Here is a 13,720-nt window from a genome sequence, read left to right on the forward strand (position 1 = left end):
GAGACAGAAAAGGTGCAGCGTTAGGCAGTAAGGGGCGGAGTCAAGACAGGGAGGGGTGGGGCTAAATAGGAAGCGGTTTAGGTGAATAGGTTTGTTTGTCTGTGTGTATGCGCATTAATGTGGTTATGTACTGAGTGCTAACTTACATTTGTTGTGGTGCTTGTTTGTTTAGTGTGTGTGTGTCCATGCATGTCTGCGCGCGTGTGCACTGACCGGTGCGTTCGATGTAGTCCACACACTTGTCTATGAAGAGAGGGATGGGTTTCTCGGGTGTCACCAGGTTCTGCAGCGGGACCCCGAAGTAGCAGCTGTCCCACGTCCTCCTGGTGGGCGGGTACAGCGGCTTGGGGGGCTTGGAGGACTTCTGCACACACACACACACACACACACACACACACACACACACACACACACACACACACACACACACACACACACACACACACACACACACACACACACACACACACACACACACACACACGTTCCTTTGTTAACGCTTTGGGAAAATTGTATCTAAAAGCAAATAAACCTTTACAAGTTAAAAAAAATGCTTTAAAAGCTTATAAAACCTAGGAATGAATGTTGTTAAAATAAGTGGAAGGAGTGGAATGATGATGGAGGAGTGGTAGGAGAAGAAATAAGAGCAGAAAAAAAAGATCAGGAAAAATATGCAAAAATGTAAAATACATAGACAAAAAAAAAAAAAAAAAAAAAAAAAAAAAAAACCTGTTCCAATAAAAACCGAAGCGGACCGCAATGCAGAGGTGGGGCTGGGTTCAGGGTTCAGCAAGGAACAAAAGGAACAAACAGAACGCATCAGAGTGAGATGAACAGATTGAGAAAGAACACAGAACAGCATTCTGCTCGAACCCCAAGTCAAGCGGAGAGCAAGGTGCCCACTTTGATTTCCCACACTCCCCGGCCCTTCAAAGAGTTGTCATGCCTACAGCGGTTTGCGGCTGCCGTAATTGGCCGAGACGTGTGATAAAACACACCTGCCATTTTGTAGCTGCTAGTTGTCCCTTTAGAGCTGGTTCCTGCTTATCAAAGACAGTTTCACAGCTCCAACAATAGCACTATTCACCCCCACGCCCAGCGCCGCTGGCTGCTTTGCTACCGATTTGCACACTTCCATCTGATTTGGCCAGGCGGCACAGAGTGTGTGTGTGTGTGTGTGTGTGTGTGTGTGTGTGTGTGTGTGTGTGTGTGTGTGTGTGTAAGAGTAACTGAGTGAGAATATGGGAGTGAATGTGTCCTAATGCCCTATTAAAACTGGCTGATATATCAATATAATTTTGACTCAATCATGATTTTAGACTACATATCATCTGTGATTTTGGTTGTCATAATATTGTGATATCGTTAAATCATTTGTTTAAGGATCATTACAGTAAAGAAATGCAGTTTTCAAAACTTCAGAGTGTCCCATATATAAAAAAAAATACTTTCAAGAACAATAATTGATACCATGATGCAATTCGATTGTATTGTTTTCTGCCAAAAAATAAAAAAATAAAAAATTCCTGAACTGAAACATTTCATTTCTGTATTAAACTGAATTTGTTCCATTCAATCTTTCTGTTGTTAGTTGGTAGTAATTTTTATTATGAATAAAATGTCAATATATTGATATGAGATGTCAGCCATCTCATCAATATCCAATTGAATCGATAAATGAAATCAAATCAAATTGTGAGATCCTACCCATGCATTGTTGTAGCTGTTGTAATCAACCAAACATCAACCTACTTGGTCATAATATTAATGACTTAAGTTGTTTTTTTTTATATTTGTGTGTAAATATCTTGTGAAAATATCTTCAAATATCAATATTGAGGCATTGGTCAGACCGGGCCAGCTCGGCTCTGAATATAAGCAAGATAGGTGGCCGCCTAGGGCGCCATCCCGGGGGGGTGGGGGGCGACTGGGGCGCATTTTGCACACCTCTCCCTCTCCGAGGGTACCGACAATGCACGCGCTTGCGATGCACGCCCCAACGACGGGGTGCCACGATCGGCGCGCCAGAACGGTGTGTTTTCCTTTGAGACGTAGGTGATTTCATTCCACGCCTGCCTATGGAACGAAGCGGTGCGTAATGGGGACACTTTCGCTGTGACTCTCTCCCCGATCACCCCCTCTCCGCGCGTTATGTGCAGAAAATAATGTTAACGAGTCTTCGAGTCGTGACCCATCCCCACACTATTTTTAGTTGTTTTATTTGGAGTAACGGGGCACGGCTCTCTGTTGCTCTCCGCAATCATGAAGAGCCGTGTTTGCATCCGTGTGCGGATGACTCACACATGAAAATATAATTATGATACCTGAAAAAAAAAAACAAAAAAAAAAAACCGACTGCTCTACTGGTAGAATCTCAGTCGACTGAGGGGTTTCCGACAGATGACTCCTCGACATTCAGGGGGGCAGCCTAAGTGTGTTGCAGGTATGAGTTAAAGCTGGACAACGTGGAAGAATTCAATAATGAATTTAAACGGGTGTCGACATTATCACAATGTTTGCTGATGAACTGAAAATCCCATCTTAAAATGATCCCGATAATGATCTGAGGCCAACAAGCCATGTTCCCTTTCAGCAAACAGCCCCTCAGCCAATCAGAGAGCTGCGGCTCGTAGACCCCAGAGTCCTGTCGCTTCCCCTTGCTTGTTCCACCTCTTAGTGCATTCTGCTGTGGACAAGCTCAGATGAAAGCTGATTAGTTTAGGCACTGATGGACTGTTTTTCAAACCAAGTACCAGTACTTTTGGGTACTTGCTGACAGTGAGTCATCAAATTCACAAATAAATTTGTTTGTGTGGTTATCTTTGCTGAAGCAAAGATCACACTGTATCGCACAGCCTTTACCATCACTTTCTCAGAGCACCAGAAATAGAAACCCACCTTCTTCGACTCCTTTGGTGTCTTGGGCGTCTTCTTCTTCTTCATCTTCTTGTCATCCTGCTCGGGGTCGGAGGTTATGGCTGGGTTGTCTATCCCTCCCTTCCAGGGGTCTGCGGGGGACAACAGCGGGTCTTCTTCGCTGCCTCTGTGTGCCCGTCCCTTTTTCTTCTTCTGCGTGGCAGGCCCAGATTCCTCCCCATCGCTGTCCGAGTGGAAGCGCCGCTGGTAGGCCGTTGTTTTGCTAAACAAAATCTTGGAACGGTGTTTGTACTTGGAGGGCCGCCGGACAGCCTGCGACCTTCTGTCAAAGCCGTTCTCTTCCTCTGCCTGCAGGCCGCCAAAAGAGTTGCGCATTTTGATCATGCGGCTGTGTGTGTCCTCTGGCACTGCGTACGTGTCATCATTACTGAAGCCCTTGGAGCGAAGCAGCGTGTCCACCGGGTCTGCATAGTTGTCCGAGGCCTCCCCATCATCCAAGTGTCCCAGGGTGCCACGGGGCGTCCGCCTGTTGCTGCGCATGCCCGCCTCGATGGTGCGGAGGAGGTTTGGGTCCAGTTTCTTCACATTGGGCTTGGGGAGGATGGGTTTGGGTCGGACAGGTGGAGGCACTTTGTGGTTGCGCTCATGCTCACTGATAGGCGTGCTGTGGACCGGGTACTCATTCCCCTCCAGGTCGATGCGGCACTTGGTCCGGTCGCTGGCCGTCGGAAGCAGCTGGACATCATCCCCTATCGGGCTGTAAGGCGGCGGGGCCTCGGTATCGTCCTCCGAGTCGGGGTAGTAAGGGTTGTAGGCAGGGGAGTGGCTGTGTGGGGAGGTGGGGAAGACATCCTCACTGGCACCGGTAGTGCACTCCCGCGATGAGCTGTCCAACAGGAAGGAGCTCTCGATGTTCTGCTTCTTCTCCAGCACCTCATTGAAGAAAGGAGTGAACACCTCCGTCTGCCGGTGGTACTGCGACAGAGAGTACAGCGCTGTGAACTTGGCGGCAATCTCTGTGGCGATGTGCTCACCCTCTGTCATCAGCTCCTTGATGGCATCGTTCTCAAAGAAGTCGGCCTGGCTGTCTGTGATGGCCACCATCTGGACGGGGATGACGTCATTGACTTCAGCGAGGAACGCCCGCAGGGTCGCCATGGAGGCCTTGCGTTTAGCAGAGTAGACCAGGATGTAGCCGTGCACCAGCTCGTCTTTGCGCACGCCGATGGAGGAGTGGTAGGAGAGGACGGTGACCTGGATCCTCCTCCTGCTGTCACCAATGATCTTGTCTAGGATCAGCGTATTGCTCTGGCCCGGCAGGCCAGCGCTGCAGCATTGGGAGTCCAGGAAGGGCGAGAGGATGAGGTCCACACTGAAGGGGTCCCAGCACATGGCACACATGACTATCCGCAGGTCAGTCTCAGAAATGTCTTTGATGGAGGGTGGGGGGCTCAGGAAGTCAAAATTGTGCTTCAGGCCTTCCAGCACTGCCCGCAGTGCCTGTTTGATTTGGAATTCGTTGAATTTCCGTGGAAACGCCCCCGAGGGGATGTCCACGAAGGTGCACTGCAGCTTGTTTGCCAGCTGCTGACCCTGGTGCCTCAGGATGGGCATGTTTTTACAAATCGTGTCCCTCTGATTGGCCAGGATGAGGATAAACGGCAGCGGCTGTGCAAACCTTTCCCTCCTGTTCTGTGCTATCTCGGCCCGAATCCTTCCTATGCAATCTCCGACACAGTTGAGCGTTTCAATGGAGTTGAAAACACAAAAGCAGCCATGTGGTTTGAAGGTGGAGACCCACGTGTGGCTGAAAAGCAGTGTGGAGTTGACATCCACGGGGAGAAGTTCCAATTCGTAGATCTTTCCGTCCAGGGTGTACTCATCATCTGTAGACTGCGCTCGGATCTCGTTGGCCAGTTCCTGGGCAAGCCCCTCCTTCCCCAGAAGGCACAGATTTATCTTATCAATGCTAGCGATGTTGTAGTAGAGATTGGAGCGGCCGTGGTCTAGCTGCACCAGCCTGTTTGCCAGGACCTGTTCCACTTTGAGGTCGACACAGCTCTGCCCGCTAAGGCATGTCTCCTTGGTGGGGTGGTAAACAAAGCCAATGTGCTTGAGGAGCAGGGACTCCCGGTCGGGCGCAAGCTTCTGCAGCGCTCTGTATCTGGGCTCTTCATTCAACACGCTGTGTATCTCACTCATCTTGTCGCAGCTTGGTGTGGCGTTCAGATCCAAGTCGTAGAAGAGCTCAGCGTGCTCGAAAAGCATTTCCTGAAATTCCTCCTTGGCCCGCTCGACGATTTCCTGTTGGTGCCTGCTGTAAACATCCCTCCTATCAGATTCTGTGATGTACTTGAAGGCCTCATCCTCCATGACAAAACACATGACCTCCTCCCATGGCTGTCCCGGGCTGATGAAGTGAACCCTGTCCAAGGTCTTCTTGAACCTCTCCTTCATCTCCACACGCCTCTTCTCTGAGAACAGGTGCTGCACATGTTTCTGGTAGATCCTCTCACCGTCAGGCGTGTCCAGGAGGTCAAAGGGCACGCGGCGGTCGTTGTTGTCAATGTGGTCCGTTTCATCCCACGGCGGGTGCTCCAGGACCACAAACCAGTACTGGAAATCGTGTCGGCTTCGGATGAGGCTCTGCGCCTCAGCCCAGGTGAGGTGCTCCAGCTCCTCAAGGTTGTTGAGGAGGTTGTGGAGGGTTTTGGGAAGGGTAATTAAGTACTCCTCCCGCCGCCTCCTGATGTGCTCCTGCTTTAGCTGCGCAATGTGCTTGTTGAACATGTTCCGGCCCTTCCGAGAGCCCTCCAATGTGATAAAATCCTCATAGTCTGTCTGCCCCTTCAAAGTGTTTGCCACAGTTTTCCACGTCGTGTGGTAATCCCTAACCTCTTGCATCATCAGCTTCTCGAACCGGTCCGTCATTGTGGCGACCACCTGCCGCTGGAGCCTGTAGGCCTCCAGGTAGGGCACGGTTTTCGGCTTCCCACGCATCTTGTCCATTTGCTGTATCAGCGCGTTGAAGCACATCTCCACGTTGATGCCGGTGCGTCCCGACGTCTCCACGACCATCAGGCTCTTCTTGCTGCCGACGAAGGACTGCAGATCCCGCAGGTGCTGGTCTACGCACTCGTCACATTTTGTGGCGGCGACCACAATGGGCTTCTTGGACTTGACGAGCTGCGAGTGGAGGCTGCTAACGAACTTCATCTGGTCGTCGAACTTCCTGTTGCAGCCCTTACTGACGTCTATGCAGAGCAAAAAGCCGTCGATGTTGAGTTTCCCATCAGGCATCTGCTTCTGGTCAAAGTCCTGCTCCAGGCCCAGCTGGTCCGTGCAGATGTACATCAGCTTCTCAGCCGACTGGAGTTTGGCAGCTGCTGCCCGTTTGGTGTAGGGCTGCAGGTTGGTGCTCCGGTGCGGGAGGAAAGTTTGGTCGTCAATGAACTCTGTCTGCTCAATGACCTGGATCTTACAATCCAGCCCGTCGTCACCCCGGTGGATCACTTCCCCCCAGTACAGGAAGTGGTCATTGTTGACCACGCGTCCCCCGAAGTCTATAGTGCTGAGGACCGACGTGTGCTCTGAGTAGTAGCTGTCGGCATCTGGGCGAACATATCGGTTACACAGGCAGGACTTGCCAACGCCACAGTTGCCCTTCTCCTTCTCCGTGCCGGAGAGGCCAACCACACTGACAGCATATGTAGGGGGACGAGCATCCTTGTTTTTGGCCATTATGTCCCCCCGCTCATCGCTGACTTGGTCACTTCCAGGAGAAAAGATCAGGAGATCATTCCAGTTCCAGGTTAATCCTGATATATCCCTTTTTAGTGGTGAATCCCTTTCTGTGAGTCTTCTGCTTGTTCTATCCAAGATCCTTTTAAAGCTGGGACAGCGCAGCTGACTGCCTCCTTATATCACCTGCCTGCAACACAGACAGAAAGTCATGGTTAGAATTATGTGGGAAGTAAAACAAAACACATCTGTGACGGTTTTAATCACCGATCCTTATCTTGAGTCTAACACAGTGCAATTCTAAATGTGTTTCTCCGGATTTGGACAATATTGTAGCGTACGCATTTCACAACAAGATAACCCATCAAACTTGAAAAAGGTTTTTCCGTTAGCATTCCTAGTGAACCCTGTTTGTTTCGTAAACATTAAACGATTGCTCATGTGATAAGATAAATGCAAAGAGTGATGCTGTAAAACAACACCAGCACAATGAACACAGTTCATGTCCACAGGCTAGATTCTGTGAGGACTAAAAGCGAAACCAGAAGAAGTTATATAAGAGAGAGGGAGAGTCATTTAATCAAGAAACCCTTCTCTGCCGTGTCATTTTTCTTCTCGCAGAGAAAGGGAAGAGCTTTCACCCATTTGTGCCGAGGAAGGGTAAAAATGGCATGCAACTCCGGCCCTTTGACAGCCGCTGACCTAGAAATGATTTGCTTCGCTGTGGGAATCAGAGAATTCAAAGATTTGTAATTTATCGACGCCACAGCCCACAACCCAAGGATTTGAGATAAAATGATAATCTTATTATTTTTACGGATATTGTGATCAGGATTATTAATCCTGGTTGATGTGGGGAGCAGGGATATGTTTGTTTCTTAGTAATTCTGGCCCTTAACATTAATATTGGTGTTGATTAAAGCTCGGATTTGAAATGCACAGATATATTGAAATGTCTGGGGGTTTTTTTCTTAGGTTTACAAGGACTACTATTGGGAAAACTCAAACTGTGATATCGGAGCAGTAAACCATTTGAAGCAGGATCGCACAACAAACGCACCAGGCAGTCCAGCTAATATTACAGTCCATCTTTGATATCATCGGTTAACCATTGTTCGTCAACCCAAACCCTCAACAAGCGCTCAGCAGAGTGATGCTGATGACTTCCCTGCGTCTCCGCAGCCCTGTATAATGGTAATTAACCAGCAAATTTGCAGAACAACGTGACACAAGGACAACTGCACCAGGCCACGGCTTCTGGACAAAGAAACCAAAATTTCAGAATTTCCCCCTGGCATTCCTTTGGTGACTTTTGTGACGATGATGTCACCAGTAAGCTGGGCTTTGTGTTGGGGAATAGGAGGTTGGGGAGGACAGAGCCAGCTGCAATGACCTTCAGCGACACAGACACAAAGCTTGTGGAACTTAATCTGAACAGCGTAGCGACGACAGTATGTATGTTTGTTCCTAGAGAGCGAAGTTGTAGTCTAGGGATTAAAATATGCTACATAGGTAATGCCAAAGATAAGATTAAATCCCATCGGAACAGTTAACAACCCATGTATTCAAAATCCCATGCTGAAATGGGAGTTTCATATCAATGCAATATACTATACAGGTATATGATGTGATACAAATATGATGTCAATCATAAGTCATCATAACATTTGACATCCTCACTGATTCTGGCTTCAAAACGGCACCAAGACATGATATATAGAGCTGTCACATTTATTACATAATATCCCAATCACAATTATATGAGCAGGTCATGATCTTTTTTGTAACATGTATGTTTCATTCGAGTCATGTGTCTCCATTAAAGTGTAGGGGGGTTTTTGTATGCTAGAAATGTTGCAATGAACGGAATGTGAATTAGAGGAGTTTCCACCAGTCGGGTTGAGGACAATTAACTGTCTGCCTGAGTTTGTGTTATACTCTTTAATGCCACTTTCGCAATAGTAGAACATGTATACATTACACTGTATTAATGAACAAAAACAATTAAATTGTTAATCTCAATTGTTTACATGACAACTAGTTCTCAATTAAAATTCCATGATCACTGCTGCCCTGTGTCTTAATTTCATGACTATACAACACCACAAAATATGAATAATCACCCAGCTCTGCAAGAACTTAGGGCTAACATTCTAACTCTTATTTTAGAAAGGCAACACACAAACTGGGTTTCTGTTCAAACTAATCTAAAAATTCAGCACTGCTCGGGTTTTAGTTCAGGCGCCCCCTTCGGGAAACAGGTCTTGGCTGTAATTGACACCTGATGTAAGAGCCCTGCCTCCTCAAACACACCGAGGACACCCCATGACATGACTGAGCAAACACACCAGCAAGTCTGTCAAGTTTACCTGCCTGAACCACCAGCCGCTGTGTGGAGACAGCAGCCACGCCTCGCCACAACAGGCAGGAGAGATGGGCCCAAACAGTCCACTCAGCCTCCGCTTGTTTTACATGAACATTTGCTTAGCTTATGGAACCTGAGGCCTCCACTATGTACAAAAGGAGTTTAAGCCTTATTGATCATTATGTCTCTAATGTAAATACAAGGTGAAGACAACAGAAACCCTGTTCATTCCTGGGGAGATTTCAGTGCCAATAGTTGCTCAAGAAAATAATTGGGATACTGTGCACAAAAAACAACACTAATCATAATGAAAGTGATTAAGTAGTAATTGCAAATAGTATTTTAGAATTCATATAATGTAGTCTAATCTGTAGTCACTCAGCCCCAAAGTGGCACGAGTGTGATAAATGGTTTTATGCAACACTTTGTGGGCGTGACAGCCTGGACAGTCATACATCACTTTTTGCCATGCTCGGAGTCTGACTTATCTGGAAATAGTGAACCTTCGATGCAAAATGCAGTTTTTTTTCGGAAATGTAATTCAGCAACTGTAATTGTATTGCAGCAGGGAGAGCTGTCGATAAATATTGGATATCTTAAAAACGCAGACAACACTGGAGGTGACTTAAACTTTAGAGAAGTAACAGGAAGGGGGCGGACTTAAAGCCCCGATGGCCCATTCCATGTCCTGCACACTATACACCTGAACCTTCCACTGGAGCACTTCACCGCCGCCCACATCCTCCACCACAGCATCATGGACAGGCAGCTAAAAGTGGCCCTTTCCACAACGATTAGACCATTCACTCAGGGGCTGCAGGGGGATTAAGCTATCACCTGGCAGACTGCTTTCAGGGATGACTAAATCCTGACTACAACATAATTTGCATATGCGCTAAACGGTTTGAAGTTACCCTGCTTCGTTTGTAGAACTTGTTTGTTTGTTTAGCTGACAGAATACACTGCATCACCGACAGATCAAACGGAGGCAGGCTGGTTTTCAGAAACAGTTTAACAAAGTTTTTACAGTTCTTAACATTATAATGACGGTAGAGTAAGCAATTGATGTAGCCAAGCGTTCTACGTCAACATCTATGTGGCAGTTCTGTTAAAGATCCTTCAGAAACATAGTTATCTGGGCCGCCCGGCAAGAACATTTTGTGCCAATGTGTCTCAATGTATGAAAGAAAAAGGATCTATTTTGATCAGATCTGATCAGAAAACTGATCCCCATAAGAGATCATTTGAATCAAACTTGTGGAATTGAATGAGAAAGAGGGTCATGCCCAACAAATACGGGCAGGAACATGACACCTTTTGTTCAAACTAAATCTTAGATAAACAATGAGGAGCTTCGAAGCGTGATGCATATTGAATCCAAGCCGTCTGAGCGTTGGTCTGTAAACTCCCTGTGAAGCTGTTTTTCATGAACGTTTCAAGTGTTCCCCGCAGCCAGTGGAAGTGCCAAACAGGAGCAAAAACAACAACACCATCCATGCCAGAGAACGACTTTCTTTGCCTATGGTCCACAAGGGCAGGCGATTAAAAAACAGCACCAGCAACTCACCCTGGTTTTACACAAGACTGCAAGAACTAGAACAGACCCATACGTTGTCTGTTTAACCGTCAGCGTTTCTTAAGAGTCTAAAAAACAACGACGAAGACTTGTTTATTTCCTACAGACACGACCATTCACGATAAATAGCCTCCAAGTACTGCTACACAAACCATTATACTTAATTAAAACACAGACTATCCTTTGGATGATGAACTGAGAGCCCTGCTACTGTGTGTGTCTCTACAGACCTAAGGGGCAGGAAGGAGCCTGTCAGATTTGATGACAAGTTGATCATAGAAAATAATTCACACTTGTATTGTTAAAAGGACCCATTCTGCTTTTCCTTGTTTTCTGTCATATATATATATATATATATATATATATATATATATATATATATATATAACATTACAATGTGGGATGTTCATATCAGACATTGCCAAAGTGTCAAATAATGAGGTAAACTAATGTCAAAGTAATGTCTGTGAACAAAACCCTCAGGATTCCCACCACCCTGGACACTCCGTTTCCAGGGTTCCAAGGGTTTTTTTCCCCTCTCCTCTCTGCACGAGCTGATGTCAGCTGGTCACAGATTTCTTTATATGGTCATCTGGTCATATGGTTAACCAATAAAAATACTGTATTTTTATTGTAGATAGATTTATACATTTTATTTTGTTCGGAAACAGATTTTAGTGTGAATGATAAGGTGAAATCAGGGAAAGTTTACAGAGTAAATACAAAGGAGCCCGAAGTAAAGCTCAAACCCCACTGGCTCACAGAACGCGGAACTCAAGCCCCATTGGCTCAGAACTAGGGGCCTGGCGGCTCATTCCCAATTAAAGCTACACACACTGAAACAGCCCGCCGCCCATTTTGGAACGGTCCGGGTTTAGCGGCATGTCACAATGGCTCGAACGCATCATCCGAGTGGTATTTTCAGCAGAAAAACATCCAAAACATGTTTCGGGGACCTCAGACCATTATTACCATGTTTAAAAAGTAGCATATCAGGTCCCCTTAAATAGACCTCAACGCCTAGGGAGGAAATTACTATTCCTGTGGCTCTCAGTGAGGGGTCCCGGGACCCCCATGGACCTCTAAGAGATTCCAGGGGGTCCCCAGCAAAATCATGACTTGTTAAACTTCACCACGATTTCATTTCCAAGACGTAAGCCCTGTTAGAGAATGTAAAATAAGGACTGTTGGGCTCCTAGTTTCACTGTTATCTCCCTGACTAGAGTAGAGGCACCAAATCAGATCGAACAATAACAACCTTCTTGGATTTGGGTCCCAGTGACTAAATCTGATCAAAAGGCGCGTGTGGCCCAAGGCGGTTCTAGATGAGAGAATTACCAATCTATTCCATGTGACAGATGCAACATCTGGAGCTCACCAGGGGACAAGCAGCGGCTGGTTGTCCCGGAGAGGACAGCCCGTGGAAGGGTTGGGTCACCATCCACCCCGATGACCCGGAGCTCTGAACTTAACCTGATCAATTCAAGTGGCGCTTTGAGCCACATGGCGTCCGGATAAAAACAAATACAAACCCAACGAGCTCCAACTGGAAAGAGTCCAATGTGACCCAGATCCAGCTGGTAGTTATTACTACACAGAGCCGTCGCAAAAGGACTTCCGGGTGGGAAAATTATAATAATAACAACAATAATCCTAATAATAATAATAACAAAAGTAACAATAATAATTATAGTTCAAATAATATTAATAATAATGTGTGAACGCTTTGTCCGTCTCTGTAAAATGTACGTTAGGTTAATAAGTCAACGAGGAAACCCAACTCGTTGTCGACAAACCCCATTAAAAACGAGTGTGAAATTAGACTATTTTCGGCTTTAAAGCCTCACGGAGTCCCCGGTGTGTGTCACTAAACCTTTTCCAAGTTAAGTGGAGCTTTCCTCCTCCTCCTCCACCGTCCATGTTGTGTTCGGGAGGCGTTAGCTGCGCCACTGCGCCAGGCTGCAGCTGCTTAGCGCGGAGCTTAGCACGGCAGGGGCGAGGGCTCGTCCCGGGAAGGGGAGGAAGCACGACACGGCCCCGGTGCCCGTCTCCATGTTGAGCGGGGGGGGGATTACTTTCACACGACAGACGGCCGACGGTAGCGGGGACAGCGGTGCATACAGGGGCTGCGAGCTAGCAGCGGCAAGCCGAGCATACCATACCGAGGAGGGGCGAACTAGCAGCGGTTAGCCTAGCAGCGGCAAACCTAGCAGCGGTAAACCTAGCAGCGGCAAATCTAGCAGCGGCTACCCGAACAATGCGTGTGTTAACGCCGATAAAAGATCCCAAAAACCGGGCAGTGGTGCTCCTCACCCCGGTGGCCCCGGTCCTGTCCGTCCCGGTGTGTTGAGTGAACATGGGTGTGGTGGTGGGGCCCGGCGGAGCCAGTTTCTGTCTCCCAGAAAGTGGGAGAGGGTGCGGGGCTCAGGAGGGATCTACCCACCTAACATGTCTCCAGCTCCGGAGAGAGCTTCCCCCGGTCCCAGCGCTCCCCTGCGGACCACGAGAAGCCACAGCCCCGCTCCTCCGCTCCGGGTCCCTGGCGGCTGGAAGACGGGCTTTCAGAGGCTCCTTCTGCGGGTCCGAGCGGACCGTGTTCCACCGAGTGTCCGTGTTCCTGGTGGAATGGGATGTAACCCGAAACCAGAGACCTGGAGGAGGCTGCGGCTCCCTCTGCCAGGCAGCTGTAATGGCGACCGATAGGCTCTCTCTCTCTTTCCCTCTCCCCCTTCTCTCTCTCTCTCTCTACCTTTTTTCTCTCTCTCTCCCCTCTCACAAGCTCGCCTCCCTCTCTCTCTCTCTCTCTCCCAGGCACCTTAAAAGTCAGTCCCTCTCTCTCCCCTCTCGCTCTCCCTCTCTTTCCCTCTCCCCCTTCTCTCTCTTTCCCTTTTCTCTCCCTCCCTCTCTCTCCCCTCTCATACGCCCCCCTCTCTCTCTCTCTCTCCCTTTCTCTCCCCTCCCTCTCTCTCCCCCCTCTCCCCCATCGATCTCTCTCCCTCTCTCACGCTCTCTCTCTCCCTCCCCCCTCTTCCCTCCCCCATCTCTCTCCCTCTCTCCCCCCTTCTCTCTCTCCCTCTCTCTCCCTTCTCTCCCTCTCCCTCCCCCCTCTCTCCCCCTCTCTCCCTCTCTCTCCCCCTCTCCCTCCCCCCTCTCTCTCTGTG

The 13,720-nt window shown here is 48.1% G+C and overlaps 1 protein-coding gene across 2 annotated transcripts in view; it reads right to left on the bottom strand.

The window, feature by feature from the left end:
• Window positions 1–13,184, bottom strand: part of arhgap5 (Rho GTPase activating protein 5) — a 30,887-nt gene extending 17,703 nt beyond the window's left edge. The window contains exons 1-3 of one of the 2 annotated variants that reach the window (XM_080012114.1): window positions 13,003–13,184; window positions 2,899–6,808; window positions 214–364 (exon numbers count right to left, since the gene is read on the bottom strand). In XM_080012114.1, the coding sequence (XP_079868240.1) occupies window positions 214–364; window positions 2,899–6,618 (3,871 nt within the window). In that variant the 5' untranslated portion in view covers window positions 6,619–6,808; window positions 13,003–13,184. Of the gene's footprint in view, window positions 1–213; window positions 365–2,898; window positions 6,809–12,872 lie in introns of both variants that reach the window. The other variant, XM_080012115.1, reaches the window with a different exon arrangement.
• Window positions 13,185–13,720: the final 536 nt, after the last annotated feature.

This window comes from Zeus faber (genome assembly GCF_960531495.2).
Source record: "Zeus faber genome assembly, chromosome: 13".
NCBI classification, from domain to species: Eukaryota; Metazoa; Chordata; class Actinopteri; order Zeiformes; family Zeidae; genus Zeus; species Zeus faber.